Source organism: Balaenoptera ricei, chromosome 7, assembly GCF_028023285.1.
Source record: "Balaenoptera ricei isolate mBalRic1 chromosome 7, mBalRic1.hap2, whole genome shotgun sequence".
Taxonomy (NCBI): Eukaryota; Metazoa; Chordata; class Mammalia; order Artiodactyla; family Balaenopteridae; genus Balaenoptera; species Balaenoptera ricei.
The window spans coordinates 3,520,951-3,542,362 of record NC_082645.1 but is presented as its reverse complement, the minus strand read 5'-3'; the positions used below and the strand labels follow the sequence as shown (position 1 = coordinate 3,542,362).

General features: G+C 38.4%; 1 protein-coding gene across 5 annotated transcripts in view; it reads right to left on the bottom strand.

Annotated features, from left to right (window-relative positions):
- The window catches only part of NCKAP5 (NCK associated protein 5), a 1,059,956-nt gene that overhangs the window by 166,767 nt on the left and 871,777 nt on the right, over positions 1-21,412 (bottom strand). For all 5 annotated transcript variants that reach the window (XM_059927623.1, XM_059927626.1, XM_059927624.1 and 2 more), the window contains exons 9-10: positions 20,261-20,299; positions 12,009-12,128 (exon numbers count right to left, since the gene is read on the bottom strand). In XM_059927623.1, the coding sequence (XP_059783606.1) occupies positions 12,009-12,128; positions 20,261-20,299 (159 nt within the window). The remainder of the gene's footprint in view (positions 1-12,008; positions 12,129-20,260; positions 20,300-21,412) is intronic.

Here is a 21,412-nt window from a genome sequence, read left to right as displayed (position 1 = left end):
GTGGCTTTGCCCATCTTCAGAGCCAAGCTGGTGACCCCATGTGGCCAGAGTACTTGATGCACTATTCTGCCTGATTTGATCCCCAAACAACAAGCAATGCTGGCCTTCGGGCCTGTTCTGCTGCACCGCCTGGGCAGGGAAGGAGGCTGCCACCCCCACCTACTGTTGAGTATAGCCCTCAGTCTTGCCTGATCAGGAAGCATAACCAGAGCACCCGGGAGGCTAAGTGGCCCAGCCTATAGCTGCACTTACAGGGGCACCTGAGCAGAGAACCCAGTCAGTAGCTCTGTCCATCTGCAGAATCAAGTCAGTGGCTCTGCCTGACCAGGGAGCTCAGGGGACAGTTTTGCCTGGCCTTGGTCCCCAGACAGTGAGCCATTCCAGCAGTTCTATGACCTTGGCCAGGCAGGGAAGTAAATTTGCAGGCCCCCTTAACTAGTGAGTATAGCGCCCGACTAGGAAGCCTGACCAGCGAATGCAAGCAACTGTGGAGTCCATTCTACAGTTGCACTTGGGAAAAGAACCAAGCCAGTAGTCCTAGCCAACTGTTCCCAGCCAGGGGCACCCCTGAACTCAGAGCTTGGGCAGTGGCCTCCCCCAAATAGGGACCCTGATAGCAAGCCCCACTTCTAAGGATGCTACCAGCTGACTCGTCAGAACCCCAAGCTGAGCTGACAGGTGAAGGACTGCCTCTGCCCAAGTGAATCTGTAAAGTCTGGAAGAGGAAACTGCTTTCTCAAATGCACAGATACCAATGCAAAGAGTCAAGGATTACAAAGAATCAGGTAAACATGATGCCATCAAAAGAAACTAATACATCTCTAATAACTGACCCTGAAGAAATAGAGATCTATGAACTGTCTGACAAAACATTCTGAATAATCCTCTTCAAGAAGTTTAGTAAACTACAAGATCACACAGACAGCTAAATAAAATTAGAAAAATAATGCATAAACGAAATGAGAAGTTTAACAAAGAAACAGAACCCATCCAGAAAACCAAACAGAAATCCTAGAGCTGAATAATACACTGACTGAACTGAAGAATCCAATAGAGAACTTCAGCAGCAGACTCAACCAAGCAAAAGAATAAATCAGTGAATTAGAAAATAAGTCATTTGAAATTATCCAGTCATTTGAGCAACATAAAAAAAAAGAATAAAAAGAAAGAAAGAAAAAAAATGTTTAAAAACCTATGGGGTTTAGGGGACACACTCAAGAAAAACAATATATGCATTATGGTTTAGGACTGTTTCTGCTGGAATGAACCTGTAAAACCTGGAGGAGGTGACCATTTATTCAAATGCACAGCCAAGAATACCAGAAATGAAGGAGAGATAAAGACTTTCCCGAACAAATAAAAGCTGATAAATATCACCACCAGACATGCTTTACAAGAAATGCTACAGGGTGTTCTTCCAGAGGAAATAAAATGATGCTCATTAACACCATAAAAGTATATGAATATAGGTAAAAAACTCTGGTAACAGTAAATATATAAGCAAAGCCAGATTTTCTAATACTGTAATGGTGTTCCATAGTTCACTTACAACTCTAGCTTAAGACGTTAAAGAAAAAAGTATTAAAAATAACCATAACCACAGTAATTTATTATTGGATACACAATATAAAAATATGTAAATTGTAACATGAAACATAAAATGTGAGAAGGGAGAAGAAAAAGTGTAAAGTTTATGTATGCTATTGAAGTTGTTACCAGCTTAAAACAGGATTTCATAAATAGAAGATATTTATGTAAGTCTCATGATAACTACAAAGGAAAAACCTGTAGTAGTTACACAAAAGATTACGATAAACAAAGCATACTGCTACAAAAAGTCATCGAATCACAAAATAAATCAGTAAGATAAGAAGGAAAAAAAAAAAAGAAGCAAGGAACAAAGGTTTAACAACACAATCAGAAAACAATTAATCAAATGGCAGTAATAAGTCCTCACCTATCAATAATTATTTTAAATGTAAGTGGGTTAAATTCTCCAATCCAAAGACACAGAATAAAATTTTTAAAAATCCAACAATATGCTGCTTACAAGAGACTCACTTTAGCTTTAAAGATACACACAGCCTGGGAGTGAAGGGATAGAAAAAGATATTTCAAACAAATGGTAACCAAAAGAAAGCAGAGTTAGCTATACATATATCAGACAAAATAGACTTTAAGCTGCAAATGCTCAAAAGAGACTAAGAAGGTTATAGTATCATGATAAAGGGGTCAGTCCACCTAGAATATATAACAATGGTAAATATTTATGTAGCCAACTTTGGAGCATCTAAATATATGAAGCAAAGAGTAACAGAAGTAAAAGGAGACATAAACAGCAATACAGTAATAGTTGGAGACTTTAACATCTTACTCTCAACAATGGATAGATCATCCAGCAGAGAATCCATAAGGAAACAGTGGATATGAATAACACTATAAATCAAACAGACCTAACAGACACATACAGAACATTCCATTCAACACCACCAAAATACACATTCTTTTCAAGTGCAAACAGAACAACTTCTAGGATAGATCATATGGTAGGCCACAGAACAAGTCTTAGTAAATTTAAGAACACTGAATCATACCAAATCTTTTCCAAACACAATGATATGAAACTAGAAATCAACAACAGGAGAAAAACAGGAAAATTCACAAATATTTGATACATGGACTTTTAAAAAAAAATACACTCCTGAACAACCAAGGGATCAAAGAAGAGATGAAAAGATAAAAAAGTATCTTGAGACAAATGAAAATGGAAACACAACATACAAAAACGTACAAGATGCAGCAAAAGCAGTTCTAAGAGGGAAGTTTATATGGATAAACACATACATAAAAACAAAAGAAAACTCTCAAATAAATAAACAAATTTTATACCTCAAGGAATTAGAAAAAGAAGAATAAATGAGGCCCAATAGTAGCAGAAGGGAGGAAATAAAAAAAAGAGGAGAAATAAACAAAATAAAAAATAACAGAAAATATTAACAAAACTATAGAGTTGGTTTTTTGAAAAGATAAACAAAACTGACAAACCTTTAGCTAGACTAACCAAGAGAAAAACAGGACTCAAATAAATAAAATTATAAATGAAAGAGGAGACATTACAACTGATACCACAGATGCAAAGGATAATAAGAAACTTCTTTGAACAACTATATGCCAACAAATTGGATAATGTAGAATAAATTGAAAAATTCCTAGAAACAAACAACTTACCAAGAATGAATCATGAAGAAACAAAAACTCTAAACAGACTAAGAATGAGTAAGGAGATTGGATCAGTAACCATAAACCTCCCAACAGAGAAATGCCCAGGACCTGATAGTTCACTTGTAAATTTTTACCAAAGATTTAAGAAGAACTGATGCCAAATCTTCTCAAACTCTTCCAAAAAAATTGAAGAGGAGGGGAACATTCCAAAATTCATTTTATGAGGCCAGTATCACCCTGATACCAAAGCCAGATAAAGACACTACAAGAAATGTAAACTACAGGCCAATATCCCTGATGAATATAGATGTAAAAATTCTGAACAAAGTACTAGCAAACTGATTTCAACAGCTCATTAAAAGGATCATACAGCAAAGTCAATTGGGATTCATCCCTTGGGCGCAAGCATGGTTCAACATACGCAAATCAGTAAGTGTGATATATCACAATAATAGAATTTTAAAAATCCTATGATCATCTCAGTAGGTACAGAAAAAGCATTTGACAGAATTCAACATTCATTTATAATAAAAGCTCAACAAACTATGTAGGGAAGGAATATACATCAACATAATAAAGGCCATATATGATAAGTCCACAGCTAACATCATACTCAGTGGTGAAAAGATGAAAGCTTTTCCTCTATCAGGTACAAGACAAGGGTGACCAGTATCACCACTCCTATTCATCATGGTACTGGAAGTTCTAGTAAGGGCATTCAAGCAAAGAAAATAAATAAAAGACATTAGAATCAGAAAGCAAAAAGTAAAATTGTCTCTATTTGCAGATGATGTGATTTTATATAAAGAAAATGTAAAAACTTCATAAAAAACTTTTAGATAATCATGAATTGAATAAAGTTGCAGGATGCAAAATCAACATACAGAAATCAATAGTGTTTCGATACACTGACAACTAATTATCTGAAAAGAAACAAGAAAAACAACCCCATTTGTAGTAGCATCAAAAAGAATAAAATACTTAGGAATAAATCTAACCAAGGAAGTGAAAAGTCTCTACAATGAAAACTATAAGATACTGATGAAAGAAACTGAAGATGACACAAATAAATGGAAAGATATCTTATGTTCATGGATTGGAGAAATTAATATCATTAAAATATCCATACTACCTAAAGCTGTCTATAGGTTCAGTGTAACACTTATCAAGATTCCAGTGGCATTTTTTACAGAAATAGAAAAACAATCCTGAAAATTGTCTGGAATCACAAAAGACCCTGAATAGGCAAAGGAGTCCTGAGAAAGAAGAACAGAGCTGGAAATATAACACTTGCTGATTTCAAACTGTGTTACAAAGCAATAGTAATCAAAACAGTATGGAAATGGCATAAAAACAGACACATAGGGCAATGGAACAGAATCAAGAACCCAGAAATAAACCCATGCATAATATGGTCAGTAATATTTGACAAGGGAGCCAAAAATACTCAATGGAGAAAAGACAGGCTCTTCAATTAACAGTGCTAGGAAAACTGGATATTCACAGGTAAAAGAATTAAACTAAACCCCTATCTTACACCAGTCACAAAAAATTAACTTGAAATGAATTAAAGGCTTAAATGTAAGATATGAAACCATAAAACTCCTATAATAAAAACATAGGGGAAAAAAACCTCCTTGACATTCGTCTTGTCAATGATTTCAAGGATGTGACACCTAAGGCTCAAGCAACAAAAGCAAAAATAAACAAATGGGACTACATCAAACTAAACAGCTTCTACACAGCAAAAGAAGCAATCAACAAAATAAAAGGCAACTTACAGAATGGGAGAAAATATTCTCAAACCACACATCTGATAAGGGGTAATATCTAAAATAAATAAGGAACTCATACAACTCAATAGCAAAGTATCAAATAATCCAATTAAAAAGTGGACAAAGGACCTGAATAAGCCTTTTTCCAAAGAAAATATTCAAAGAGCCAACAGGAACATGAAAGGGTGCTCAAGATCACTAATCATCAGCAAAATGCAAATCAAAACCACATGAGATATCACTTCACACCTGTTAAAATGTATTATCAAAAAAACAAGAGATAACAAATGCTGGTGAGGATGTGGAGAAAAAAGAGCCCTTGTACACTCTTGGTAGGAAATGTAAATTGGTGTAGCCACAATGGTAAACAGTATGGAGGTGCCTCAAAAATTTAAAAAATAGAACTACCATATGATCCAGCAACTCCAGTTATGGGCATAAACTCAGGGTAGATGAAATCACTATCTCAAAGAAGAGATTATCTGCACTGTCATGTTCACTGCAGCATTATTTATAGTAGCCAAGACGTGGAAACAATCCAAGTCTCCACTGATGGATAAATGGATAAAGAAAATGTGATATATATGATATATATTTTATATATATATAAGATATAAATGTATTTTAGAGATATATTTATATATTTACATATATATGTAATAGAATATTATTCAGCCATAAAAAAGAATGACATCTTGCCATTTGTGACAGCGTGGATGGACCTTGAGGACATTACACTAAGTGAAATAAGTTGGACAGAGAGAAGTAAAAACTGCATGATCTCACTTACATGTGGAATTTTTTAAAAAAAAAGAACTCATAGAAAGAAAGAACAGATTGGTGGGGGTGGGGAGTTGGGGAAACTGATAAAGGGGATCAAAAGGTATAAAATTCTGGTTATAAGATCAATAACTTCTGGAGATGTAATGTACAGCATGGTGACTCTAGTTATTAATACTGTATTGAATATTTGAAATCTGCCAAGAGATCTTAAAAGTTCTCATCACAAGAAAAAGAAATCTGTACATAGTGACAGACATTAATTAGACTTACTGTAATGTCCATTTTGCAGACACTATAAAACTCCTAGAAGAAAACAAAGGCAGAACACTCTCTGATATCAGTTGCAGCAATATCTTTTTCAATCCATCTCCCAGAATAATGGAAATAAAAACAAAAATAAACAAATGGGACCTAATTAAACTCAAAAGCTTTTGCACAGCAAAGGAAACCATAAACAAAACGAAAAGACAACCCACAGATTGGGAGAAAATATTTGCAAATGACGGGACCAGCCAGGGATTAGTCTCCAAAATTTACAAACAGCTCATGTGGCTTAATATCATCAAAACAAACAATCCAACCACAAAATGCACAGAAGACCTACGTAGACATTTCTCCAAAGAAGACATACAGATGGCCGAGAGGCACATGAAAAGATGTTCAACATCGCTAATTATTAGAGAAATGCAAATCAAAACTACAATGAGACCAGTCACAATGGCTGTCATCAAAAAATCCACAAATGGGCTTCCCTGGTGGTGCAGTGGTTGAGAATCTGCCTGCCAATGCAGGGGACATGGGTTCGAGCCCTGGGCTGGGAAGATCCCACATGCCGCGGAGCAACTAGGCCCGTGAGCCACAGCTGCTGAGCCCGCGCGTCTGGAGCCCGTGCTCCGCAACAAGAGAGGCCGCGACAGTGAAAGGCCCACGCACCGCAATGAAGAGTGGCCCCCACTTGCCACAACTAGAGAAAGCCCTCGCACAGATACGAAGACCCAACACAGCTAAAAATAAATAAATAAATAAATAAATAAATAAAAAAATCCACAAACAATAAATGCTGGAGAGGGTGTGGAGAGAAGGGAACCCTCCTACACTGTTGGTGGGAATGTAAACTGGTACAGCCACTATGGAGAACAGTATGGAGGTTTCTTAAAGAGCTAAAAATAGAGCTACCATATGACCCTGCAGTCTCACTCTTGGGCATATATCCGGAGAAAAACATGGTCTGAAAGGATACATGCACCCCGATGTTCACTGGAGCACTGTTTACAGTAGCCAAGACATGGAAGCAACCTAAATGTCCATTGACAGAGGAATGGATAAAGAAGATGTGGTACATATATACAATGGAATATTACTCAGCCATTAAAAAGAATGAAATAACGCCATTTGCAGCAACGTGGATGGACCTAGAAATTGTCATACTGATTGAAGTAAGTCAGACAGAGAAAGAGAAATATCGTATGATATCTCTTATATGCGGAATCTAAAAAGAAATGATACAAATGAACTTATTTACAAAACAGAAACAGACTCACAGACTTAGGGAACAAACTTATGGTTACTGGGGGGAAGGGATAGTTACGGAGTTTGGGATTGACATGTACATACTGCTATATTTAAGATGGATAACCAACAAGGACCTACTGTATAGCACAGGGAACTCTGCTCAATGTTATGTGGAAGCCTGGATGGGAGCGGAGTTTGGGGGAGAATGGATACACGTATATGTATGGCTGAGTTGCTTTGCCGTGCACATAAAACTATTACAACATTGTTAATTAGCTATATTCCAATATAAAATAAAAAGTTAAAAAAATATATTGAATTAAATGTTAAGCCATCAAAGTATACACTGACTATGTATTATGAATGGTGATAATATCTGTGGGAGGGTAAAATGCAACATCCAGCATAATTGCTGCCCTCAAGGAGATTCCTATTTAGGTGAAATGAAAGTTAACATGAAATCCCTAGTTATGGGGGTTGTCCTGCATGACCTCCACCATCAGTACCATGTGACTCTAGGATGCCATAATTGCATATGAAATTAAATAAAAAAGATGCAATGAACGAAAAATACATCAGAAGCACAAAGAGAATTTTAAAATCGTCTCATCTCATCTGAAATAATATAAAACAAAACACTAGCAAAAAAAAGTCAACGCTCTCAGAAATGACAGCAAAGTTTTACACCGTGGTTCTAAGCTGTCAGATTCTCAACTGTTTGTGAGAATAATCTACACTATAACATTCTTTTCTTTCTATCTTGGCCCAAGGATATGAGTATAGGACCCTTTGAAATATCAGATAAAAAGGAGAAGAATAAACTGTGTTAGGCGGAAAATATGAGAATAATGTCCCATCAAGATGACGATAACACAGGTGTCCAAAGCAAGACAAGAGAAGAACACACAGGAGAGGGGAAAATCTTGGATGCCACAGATCAAGAGGCTTTCAGAAATGTGTAAATATAGTAGGCTCCTTACTGCGATTACACTGCAGAAGCCCTCTGAACTGATCTGAGCACAGGTGGGCCCATTAATCAGAATGTCTGTCAGAGTACAGAATCAGAAAAATGTTCCTCGTGTCCATTTGTATTCCATGTAGAGGGAGCACAGACAGGAAGTGAAAGGGAGGAAGTGGACCCTGACCATGGATTTAAATCCTCAGTCTGTCAATTACCACTGGGTGACACAGCCTCTTTGTGCCTAAGTGTCCTCATCTGTAGAATGGGTATAGAGATAGTTCCTACCTGACAGCACTGTAATGGAGATAAATTGGTGAACACTATAAAGGTTGTAGAACAGTATCTAGCACTTCTTTTTTTTGGTAGGGCCAAGGCTGGATTTTTTGCCTAAGGATCATATTATTAGAGTCCTCCAATGTCTTTTTTTTTTTTTTTTTGGCATCAAACACATGCTTTATGCATTGTCTATGATTTCTAGGTTTTGTTTTTCTTAATAGTGGAACAAGAACTTAAAACCACCTGAGAAGCAATTTGCAAGCAGAATGCCTCTATATTTAATACAATTCCCCATCTCCCACATTTTTTTTTTGTGGCAGTTACACACCTATATTTCATTTGATCACAAACATTTTTAGGGAGGTGCCTTTATAGTGTTTTTGAAGCATTCAACTTTGTCTTATAGAAACAATTCTTTTTGCATCACATTTCATCAGTTTATAAAGTAGTTAAAAATTGCATAATCACCGTGACAAGTACTAGTCACGTGAACATACTGAGTTACAAACATAACTCATTCATGGTGGAAATTCAACTCAACTGGTAAGAGAATTAAGTACTCTTAGTAGAGAGTTTCAACTGGTTGTCAATGTTTGGTAAATTGAGAGTGTAATCTAATATACTTTATAAGAGGAAATGGTGAGCATTGGTTAATCTGGCCAGTGAGTTCAAATAAGGTTAGTTATAGACTCCGGTTCCGTTAAGAATGTTACTTTTAGATTTTATTTGCTATACTGGTTTCTTAATCCATTAGAATTTAGCTCAAATTATTGATTTTAATATGGAGGCCCTTATTAATCTGATTTGTTTCCACCCATAGTCCCAGAGATGCTTTTCTGGAAACTGGAATCAACAGAGAAGTTTATGGCCATTCTTAAGATTTTAAATTTCAGGTTAGGCTTCTTTTCTTTCCCATCATGGACTGGTCCCCTTTGTAGGTTCCCCAGAATCTGTCAACGAATCCTTAGAACTATCCCTTTTTGTTCCTCCTATATCAGAATTTGCTAAAGAATATCCATGTAACCTCTTATTCTCTGTTTTTGAGGGACAAATAATTAGCTATTTCCTATAAATTATTTTCTTTTCTACTACTTAACAATGTATCTACTAAAATCACAATGTGTTCAACAATCTTCTTTCTGTATTTCTCTTCAGGTGGCTACTTAGATTGTAGAGAATCATTAGGCTGTATTCAGCAGATGACAACTAATGCAGTTTGTTAAGATACACAGAAACCTACTTAGAAATGTTCTGTACTGAATCTCCAGTTCATGGGCAGGAGCTGTAACATCTCTCACCCTCGGGACCAGGTACACTGGTGGGTTTGCTGTGCTCACCAGACACGCCCTCGAGCAAACTGGGCTGGACCAGCATGGTTGCATAGCTCCAAAGCCTCCACACAAGACAGGAGACATTCAGAAGAAGAGGCAGGGGCATAAGCCTCTCTTACGTGTATGTCAAATAACTCCCCAACTTGCAGAATGAATCTGGGTCATTTATTCCTTATTCCATTCAACAAATAATTACAGAGCTTCCACAGGTGCAAAGCAAGCTCAAACTGCTTTTACTTTATAGCCAGCGTTCCATGATATGTATTCGTGCCACCAGAAAATAAAAAAATCACAGGTCATATAATGAACAGACCACCTGAAAAGCCAGCAACTTTGTCTATGACTGTGAGCCCTCAGATGCTAGAGGGCAGGCATCATCCTTGCTATGATTCTACCACACAGAACTACTATCAGCCCATCTTTTACAAATTCCATTTAAATTAGAATGGCTCCTGGAAGTGAGGTCTATTTGGGGAGAAACAGTGTGTTGGCTGAAGACACCCAAGGAGTAAACACTGAGTTCTATTGTTAGCGCAAACACCATCCCCTGCCAGTTGGACATGTATTTAAGAGATTTGTGTCAGCCAATGAAGAAGCTTAAATATCTATGGCACATGTGTTTACTGTGGAAATGAACCATCATGATTCACACACAGGGACTGCAGATCCTTAAAAATTGTTCCAGAAAAGCCTCAAGTTAAAACACGTAAAATGGAAAAATTCATGAACATGCAATAGCTGTCAAAAGCAATTACAATATTGGATCTTGATTATAAGAGAGCAAATGAGATACAACTTTTAACAGATGCAAGATTCTCTCTGACCAACATTTATCGTGGCCAGGATCAGGAAACAGAATAGAGATAGATGATTTTTTTCCCACACAATTTATGAGTCATAAATTATGAATTATGAGCTAATAGATAAAGCAGAGAGAAAATTAATTTAAGAGATGAGATCTATTTTACAATTCAGAGAACTCTTTCCTTTTCATCGGGGGCAGCGGGGGGGGGGGGGGGGGACTACAATTTGATGTGTGGTTTTACCAAACATCTTTCTTTCTCTGAAATGAACTGCAATTTCTCATTATTTCCCTGAGGAATCAGGGAAAGATGTTTGTGCCAAAGTTCAGAGGGTAAATTAGCAACACTGTCTCAACCATCTGGAAGAGTGCTGAACTTTCTACCATGATGGAAATGTTCTATACAAACACTGTCTAATATGGTAGCTGCCGGCCATGTGTGGCTTTTCAACACTTGAAATCTGACTAGTTGGACATACAAACTTAATTTAAATTAATGTTTAATTTCAATAGCACCACATGGCTAGCGGCTACAGTGGTGACAGGCTAGTCTAGAGGGTATCTCTGTCTTTCCCCTTTCCTTTAGTCAATCAGACCAGGCAGCTGGGGGTTATCCTTTTCAAACTTGGAGCTTGTTTGAGCAAATATGCACATTAATAGCATTTAAAAAAAAATAGGAAACAGCAAAGATCAGCCTCCAAGACCCCTTTGCCAATCCATGTGTCTCCCTGCAGTCAGATATATTTTCTAGTGCTTTCTCGGGGGCAGCTTCAAAATGATTCAAATGGTTTGCCTTTCCACGTCTTTCCCTGTTATGAAGGCAACTGAAAGAGTTTGGTGAGAACGCTTAGACGAAGAGAACCTGTAAAATACTGAGGCGGAGCGGAGGAAGTATTAGGTTGTGAGGAGGCAGGCTGCACAGAGAGAGATACGAAAGCACAACAAACCCCAGCTGTAGTTTTGCTTACAGAGAGTCTGAAATAAAGAAATGTACTTCGGCATCGCATAAAACTCTGCCTTGCTTATCATGCAGTGCAAGACTACTAATACTTGTCCCCAAAGCAATCAATTATTTGCTGACTCCATTCCCCGGTTTCATTTGATACCTCTGATTGTTTCCTTTTACCTGTTCATTATTTGTTGATGCATTTCTTTATCAAAATTAGATTTAAAGAGTCAGACATTTAAGAGATATTCAATTTTAATGACATCCCTTGAGAGGGGAGAGAATGGAGGTTCTGATGCAATATGTCTTGCCCATGGAGATAGTGGTACCTTTTGAACTTAACTCACTTCTTGTCAATAGCATTTCAGTAGCAGAGTTTGTTTTGCACAGAAACACATACCTGGAGGAGCAGATCAGAAGTTGGTCTGACTCGCTGTTGGAAAAGGATGCTTAGCGTTCGATTCTGTTGTTCCAAATCAAACACTCTTGTTTTCAACTTTACACATTCCTCCCTTAGATCCTGCAACAAACACATGGAAAGAAAAAAAAGTCTATTACCGTAAGACACTTTTGCGTATTATCACTATATTTCATCTGATATTTCAGGCACATTAGTAAAAAATAGTATTTTAAGCCTTCAAGCCCCCCAGAAATAGATCACACACAATGTTTTCTTCCACAGCCCACTGTCGGATAGAATTATTATGTTCAGGGAAGACCTACTTAAAAAAAAAAAAAACCACCTTGAAATCAGAAATGCATTAATCTAGCATGCTATTTTTGAAGATGGTAAATCTCAGCAATATAAAGTCAACTTAAGTTTCCACCTATATATTTGGCTTTTTCACTGTCTTCATAAAAGCAATCATAAAGCACAAACCACAGGACAATGTTTCTACAGTAAATAGAGATTTGATCAACGAAAGAAACTATCACTTTTGATGGAAGCTTCCTCTGTCGTTTGTGGAAACGAGCTGAAATTCTCAATGCGGCTGCTAACTGAGTCAGTGGTGCATTTAGACGGAGTGAAGCAACTGTGAAGTGAAGGCTTATAAGGCCACTTGAAACTTGCCCATCCTCTGAACTAGGAGATTTCCATATCTTTTGGGGTGTTCTGGTCTTAGTGTTGGGGAAGAAGTAGAAGAACCGTACCTCGGCATCCCCTTAGAGCAGCTCTTTTGAATAGTTCAAACACCAAGGAGAGCTCTTCCCCAGCTTTCATGAGGGGACCTGATACGCGGGAGCTTTAGGATGCTCTAGAATCCCACCCAGGAGCTGCCTTCCAAGTTAACTTGTGATAAAGACAGTACTTATACTGACATGTCTACACCCTCTTTGGTGGGGTTCAAGGAACACCAGGTAGAATAAAGTCCCAAGGCAAGGTTCTTCAAAAGCTGACCCTTTTCTACATTTCAAACTTTACCTTACACTATTTCCTGATTTGAAAAAAAAAAAAAGGTTTCTGCTCTTACCATGCTCTTACCCTGTTCTTTAACAAGGGTCTGCCTGTTCTCGAAAGCACCAGGCATTCTGCCTCCTTCCCCCTCCCCGACCTCCCTTTTGTTTCTCATCCACCTCCTCCTTCCCATCCAAGTTTGGCTCTTCGGTTGACATCCAGTTCAAATTCTGTCTCCTCCCCGACGCCTTTATCTGGCATCCTCCACTTTTATCTGCTCCCTTTTCTGAACTCCAGTAAGCCCTCAATGCCTCTTCTATGACATTTAGCTAATGTGAGATACTGCTTTGTGTTGATTTGCTTTCATGCTCTGGACTTATCTTGTCAATTAGATGACACGTTCCTCAAAAGGCATGAGAAGATACAGAAACACCAGCACAAGCATATTGTTCTGACATTTTTCCTTCACCACCTAGCACAGCACCCCCCAGAGTAGTAGGAGCTTGATAAAATTGTGTGATGATTTTGTTAAAGGGGTTAATGATGATGAGTTCTATTCTCTAGTGATGGTGTGATAAAGAGAGTTTTAAGGTTCTCAACACTGCTAGTGTGTCTACCTATGTATGCTGAGGTGGGGCAGCTACAGGCCTCACTTAAGGCTCTGCAAGCAAGACAGGGTGCCAGCCCACAGCTCTGCTGCCCAGGACCTAAACAGCAGTCACAACGGTGAGTGGGCCTGCTCCATACGTAACCCTGTGGCAACCTCAGTGTGCAGCTAGAGAGAGATCTAGCTTCCGAGGCTTTACCTGAGACGCGTCATCATTTCCAGGCTTATTCATTCTATTTACAGGAGGCAAAGAGACAGGCGAAGCTATAGCTCACTGCACAGCTTACGCTCACCTCACCTTTTTAGCTAAATAAGGAAGCTTATGCATAGGATGTTTTCAACTGATCGCTGCCTACAAATGCAGAGCAGAGCAAAGGAATGCCATGTCCAGACGGGGCACCGGGGTGCAAGCTGTAGGAGGGCAGCGGCTGTAAAAGCAGGGCAGGGGGTGTGTGCACGCCTGAGCACGCACGCCACTTAGCAGAGGCTGTTTTGGGGGCCTAGGCACTGCTCAAATTAAAAGGCTAAATTTGCTGTCTTTATTTAGAATTCAACCTCTGTGTCTCGCTAATGCTAATTTTTGTTCTTAGCATGTATGTAACACTCCCTGCTCCCAAACACTAATTGTTTTCACTACTGCTAATTAAGCAATTAATAAAACTTGACTGTGAGGTAAATAAATATTAATAGTACCTATTGGGTGGGAAAACACAATCATTCTCACTTGCAGGGGGAGGGATGGAAACAGAAGCATATGAGTGTGGATTTGCAAGGAGAAAGGAGACTTGTAAGGAATACCAGCAACAGTTTTTAGCAGCAAAACTGAGAATAACTTGAAAAGATTTCTTCAGACGGGTAAAAAAAAAAAAAAAAAAATGAAAGAAAAAAAATCAATATATTCTAAAGCAAGTTTTTGTACCAGTGCCCAAATTTCCATGGCCATTACTATTACTTAAGGCAGTAAAAGTTCATTAGCAGGAACGCACTTTATCGACCTTGAGAACCGTTCATCACGCGTGGCTCATCTAGATCAGCACAGAGCAGAGGGGGAAATGGAGGGCTTTAGGAATGTGACACTGCTCTTACAATCATCGACCAACAGAACTGAGCTGGACAGAAAATGTGTAGATATAAAAGAATATTCTGTGTTGTTTTAACATTCTTGTTTTCTTCACTCAAGCTGTGGATGGTAAGTGATGCCAGACAGTCCTCATCCCAAGAAACTGTAATCAAAGCCATGTGTGTGCCCACGTGCAGACACATAAACACAGCCAGACTGGATAGATGGAAAGAGAGAGAGGAAAACCACAATTTCCTTGACTACTAGGCAGAGAGTGTCAGAGGGCTGTCTGTGCTTCCCCTGGGCTCACAATGAGAACCCACTAACATAAAGGCCCATATGACATTTTGAGGCTGGGTGAAAGAGCCACTATTCTAATGCTGTCGATTACAGAGGTGAGAACTAGACTGTGCCCCCCAGGTAAGGCATTAGAAAGTAAAGAACTCTCCTGTTTAGAGGGCAGCCTCTGAGATCATGGCTCCCAACAGGGGCTGGACCATCTGCCCTCATCCACAACCTTTTTTTTTCTCTGCTCCCTAGTATGTCTCAGGCCTCAAGGGGAGGACCCCTCTGAAAATATAAGGTTGTGTCTTTTGAAAGAAAAAAGGGGATGTGTTGTATAATGTTATCAGGAAGAAAAAATGCCAAAGAGTTGACTACATTTCATCTCATGTAAGCAAGTATAGTGGGTTCAAGGAAATAGCCCAACCTGTTTTCTTTGCAATCTGCATGCCACTCTCAATTGAAATAAAGTAAGGCATTACAGCTGGATGCGAGTGGAAAATACACTGAGCAATGTGATGATACTGGTCTAAAAGGGCCCTGTGTATCTTAATGATCCCAAACCATAACTTCCCTGGAGGATCCACACATTGTACTCCTGACAAGTTTCACCTGTGTTTGGGGCTGAAAGAGATTCTGGATTCACTGCTGTGTAGTAGCTATGGAGTATGGTTACTTTATGCATTTAGAGCAAAACCACTGCCAGCTCCAGGTTACAGGAAATTTAGGGAAATGCTGGTTGATTAGAAGCTCGATATATACTGATATTACCACTGGAGTATTGTTGAAAACTATTTAAATCTGATTTTATCATGTAAAATGATATTATACTGGTATTCCTATTTCAGAGGCAGTGTGTATCATGGGAATACACTGGATTGGCAGTTAGGAGGCCTGGGCTCTGGTCCTCATTACCCACATGACCTTGAGGAAGTAACTTATTCTGGTTATGCCTCAGTTTCCTCACCTGTAAATGTAGCTTCTGCACAAAACCAGGCTTTCAAGACAAGGCATGCCTCAGCTGCTTCATGAGATGGCTTGTCAAGGGCCACCTGAATCCTTCCCTTAAGCTTACTGGACACCACATCCACCAGCCTCTCCCAGCCACAACCCTTCTCAGTGTCTGTCACTGATATATCCCTATCTCTTCTAAGAATGCTAATACCTCTGTAAAAAGAAAAGCCATTACTGGAAAAGGCTGGTCACATCTCAGACCAACCAAGGACCTCAACATCAAATACTTAAAAAGGCAAGACAGGTAGCATAATTGTATCGCTGAATCAGGCCAGTTCTAATCAATAGGAAGTGGTGAGTCTCGTGGCAAACTGAATACTGCAAGCCTTCATCCAAAAGGCATTCGGATGAAAATATTCTTAATCTGGGTGATGGCTAAACAGTTTATGTCATTACAGTGAATTGAGCCTATTACCAAAGCTACTTGACAAGCTCAGGGTTAAATGTTCACTAAGGTCCCTGACAGTTGGGAAATTCTGGGGTCCAAAATAAGACTGATTCTGAGAAAGCTTGATTTGGAGAAAGCTCCAAATTTACAGTCACTTTTGACTCCACGCATGTCAGATCCTGGATGTCCTTGCTAGCGAGGACTGGCGATGCTTCCAGAAGTTTTAAGAAATCTACTGGCTTCCTTGCGCTTTTGTTTTATTTCCTGCAATCAGATGTAACTAATCATTGGGTTTCAACCCACCTGTTGATTTTTATAGCATCTCTTCTGCTTGCTGAACTACAGCGGGGATAAACAATAAGTGATTGAATGGGATTGTGGAGGCCGAATGGTACAAAGGGTAAGGGCATGGAGTGGAATGCAATAACCCTAGGTTAACATACGGGCTTTGGCACTTCTAGCAATTGGAACTATGGGAAATTTATTTTCGTAGTCCTACCTCACAAGATGGCAGTGAAAACAAAACCATTCAGTGCATTTAAAATGCTGGACATGGGGTCTGACTCCTTGGAAGTGCTAAGTAAATATAAACAGACTCTCTTCAAGGAAACCAGAGCCTACCCACACCATTGCTACACAAGTGGACCCAGATGGTCTGATCACACCTCCTACAAGGGAAATATGTAGGAGTTGGGAGTTCTTTTAGCTTCAAGCTACAAAATTGTGTTCTGCTGCTATCTGGTTGGCTGTATTGCTAGATTCCACCATACAAGGGCCTTAATCCATGTTGGCAAATTAAAAAACACCATGAATATTTGGTGATTCTAAAGAACATGAAGGTAAGGCTGAGGTTGCTGACGTGCTGGAAAATAACTCCAGGGAAAAATGCTTTTCTTCCAAGTTTGGTGTTAGTGGCAAAAAAGAAAAAAAAAAAAGAAGAACCTAGGAGAGTAACATTTTCAGTGAGTGTAACTGTCTTAATGAAGATAAAATATATTTCAGACAAAAATATGAGTCTAGCTCAGGTTATTGATTTCACTTGCACTTCTAGACTTGGACCTATGATTTGGAGGCATAAGTGGAAGTGAGCTGGGTTTAATATTGTCATTTTAGCGTTATTGATCTAAAGGAGGGACAGTCACCTCTCTTAAGAGAACTCGCAGATTTCTGAGATAAATTGAATTACTTGACTAGCACATGATAGGTACATTTAACAGAAGCTGCTAAATTTATGGAAATAATTTTTTTTCTAACAGTATTTGGAAAGGAAATACACTCTGTGACTTCAAGATGCTTATCAGAGCCAATTCCTGGTATGCCAGAAAAATACCTTTTTGGTTGCCCAGGGAGGAGGATGTGAAGTCATGGCAGATTTGCCTTTGTGTCATAACAAATGATACAGTCCAAAACTGTATGGTTATGACTATAATTTCACCTCAAGGTTTTATGTGCGTGCGTGACTTGGATAAATCACTCAAGATTTCTGTTTTTTACTCTGTGCCAGCTACATCCCTCTTTAGAATTAGGTTTCTCATCTGCTTTTGGAGTACATTTTATTTCCTATATTGTGCTCTTAATTACAAAGAAATTTTTGTCTTTTTGTAGCAATTCTACAGTCTCTAGAAAAACTGGGAAGTGCATGTTTCTGCAGAACATGATTCTTTTGGAATCTCTGAAAGCCCAGGCATCTTTGCCTGCTTCATAGTATCCCTGAGGTAGGCTATCTCACAGTAGCACATCTTTTTGTGTCTTACTGCTTAACTGTACCAAGGCAGATTTATCTGTTTACTAGTTACTACTTGAATTTGTGTAGCTATTTTTTGTGGCTGACCTGAAAGGTCCCATTTTCCTTTATATTGTACCAGACAGCTTTCTTGTCTCTTTCCTGAGGCACCATTAAAAGAGACAGGCATGAGAAGTCTTTCAACAGTTACACACAGAGCTGCAACAGTGCCCCTTCATTCCTTAGGTTTGTAATTAAATGAGTGTCGAGTTTCCAACAGGAGGAAAGCAGTTGAGAAATTAAAGCCTTTGAAAAAGAAAAGGCATTCAAATACGTTGTGACAGAAATCATGAGTTGCCCTTCAACATCTGTTTCGACCCTTCTTCTACAATAAGGTGACAATCAATTTTCAGCTGGGCACATACCCAGAAAAAAGACGCCACTGTCAGCTTCCTTAGGTGTCGATGTGTGATTAAGTTCTGTTCATGGAGATGTAAGTAGGGAGGTGTGAAAACTTTTGGAAGTTTCTCTTAAAAGACAGCTGGTGTGTGTCTTTTAGCCTCTTCATTTTCTTTGGCTTTCATTTCTTCCTGATGGCTGAAATGTGGATGTGATCACTGGAGCTAGAGCAGCCATTTTGGACAATGAGGTAACCCTGGACATGAAGGCCACATCCTGCAGAATAATAAGATGGAAGCCAGGATGCCAGGGACCCTATCAACTTTATGGAGCAGAGTCATCATACCAGTCATGTACTGCCCACCTGTAGACTTAGATCTGAGAAATAAATAACTGATTTTATTTTATCTTATCTGATTTAAGCCACCATTATTTTGTATCTCTGTTACTCACAATGGAACCTAATTCTAACCTAATAAATGTGCTCAAATCTCTCTATTTATGTAATGTTAATGTCAAATCTGAACCAGTTAAAATCATTTGTAGCAGGAAGCATGATATTTTGACAGAAGGAGTTGGGGGAGAGAATCTAGCAAAAATATTATTCTAATGCCTCTATAGTATACATTTAAAATAATATTTATTTAAGCACCTTTATGAGAAGTAGTCAACCCCTAATAAAATTGTTTTCAATTAAAAAAAATCAAAATGTCGTAAATGATTTTGCTCTCCTTAGCCACATCCTCCTGAACATGCCACATGATCTAAGATTTTCTTTTAAAGAGGAAATCTATCTCACAGAGAGGTAACTCAGAAAAAAAAATTTTGAAGGAATCAGAATTTAGCCTCTCAGACACATCATGGAAGGAGACACGAAAGGTTCAGTAAAATTCACCAAACCTGCCCAATTTGGGCAACTACCTGCATTTACCCACTCTGCCCCAATAACATGATCTGAAGGCAGAATAAGAAGATGACAAAGGAGAAGGTATAGAAATTTCATGCTGAGAAATCACCATTTGTTGTTTTCCCTAACTTTATGAGGAGTAATTGACAAATATAATTGTATATATTTAAAGTGTAAAACATGATAATTTGATATACATTACATGGTAGAATGATTACCAAGATCAAAATTACTAACACATCCATCACCTCACATAGTTAATTCTCTTTTTTTATTTTGTGATAAGAAGGCTTAAGATCTACTCTCAGCAACTTTCAAGTATATAATACCACCATTTGTTTTATCTTTACCACAAACCTGTTCCTGGGGGAACAACTCTATATGTTCCCTTTTATAGGATGACCACAGCAATTCTGGGAGGTAGACATTGTTATCCCTATTTTACGGAAGAGGAATTAAGGTCCAGAGAAGTTAAATAAACTTCCTAACCTCAAAGATCTCTTGCTGAATTTTAGGCCTCTGTTAATCCTGCGCATCACAGGCTATTCATTTTATAGGAGTCAGAGGAATCCATCAACTTATTTAATGTTTGCATTTACTAAATAAAAATGATAGGTTTGCTACTCATCTGGGTAGGCCCATGGAAATCTTTCATCTTCAAAAGGCTTTCTATTACTTTCCCAAGAGTTTAAATTTTATGAATCTATTGGTCATTGATGTTACTGCATATGCCATCTAAAATGCACACAATTTTAACCTAAGTGAATAAATAGAAAAGTATTGCAGCTATCAATCATAGTTTCTGCTAGTTTGACAATGAGTTCCAATCTATTCACATAAGTACTTTGAAAATAATAAAGCCAGAAAGTGACCTACCTTTTGAGTGAGCAGAGCTTGCACAACTTGGTTGGCTACCTTTAAAAAATAAAGAAAAGAGTTGCCGTTTATAATAATGAGACTTTATACGCATGGACTCTAATTTATCAATAAGTTTCCCACAGCTTACTATAGCTAATCAGCTCCTCATTTTCCTCTTTCCTCTAGCTCCAGAGGACCTGATTCTTTTCATAATAAGCCTTTCCTTCTAGGTAATACTTCGCTTTTTCCAAAGGTGACCTTGTTGCTAATTAAGATGGTTAGGCTGGAAAGATCATTCATACCTTGACTCTCACATTTCCATATTTGGAAAAGTAATATCCTTTCATATGTAAAGTACTTTAAGAAGGCTAAAAAATGATACAGTGTAAAACATGATCCTAATTATCTGTATACAGTTTCTACACTGCTGATTTACAATGTCCTTTGCCTCTCCTTCCTATTCTTTTGCTGTGTGACTATTTACTGCTTAAAATTACTTGCAATAGGGGTAGGTGGAATGGTGGAGAAGAGGGGCAACTCATTCTTTCCTATATGCTCTGCTTTCCTACTCCACATTTTCTTTTACGCCATCTTCTTGTCATTGTTACCTGTGATAGAGTCTGATAGTTGTTTACTCTATCCCCCATTTGCCCCTTCCTCCTAAGTCACAAACCTTGATTTTTTGGCTGGACACATCCAAATACATTTCCCTGACTCCCCTGTCACTGTGTGACAAACTTCTGGCCAATGAGTTATTAGCAGTCTATTTTCTTGGACTTATAGGCAGTTTCTTATAAAAAGGGGGCTCATCCTTCTTTCTTTTCCTAGCTGGGATATGAAAGTGACGGCTGGAGCTTCAGCAGCCACCTTGACAATGGAAGTCACATATTAAGTATTTTGGGGCAGAAAAATAGGATGATCCTGGTCCTGATGATGCATGGAGCTGCACTGTCTATCTCTGAACTGGTATATGAGAGAGAAATAAAATAGGCACTGTTATGTTGAGTTTCTTCTAATATACAACCAAATATAATTGTCACTAATATATTACTAGAACCCTAATTTTCTTCAGGTATCAGGCAGCTTGTGACAGTAGGAGAAGCTGGGTCCCTCTCAGCCCAAGGAGGTGAATCTTGATTAATCTAAGCCAGTGTTGGTTATTCCAGTCCC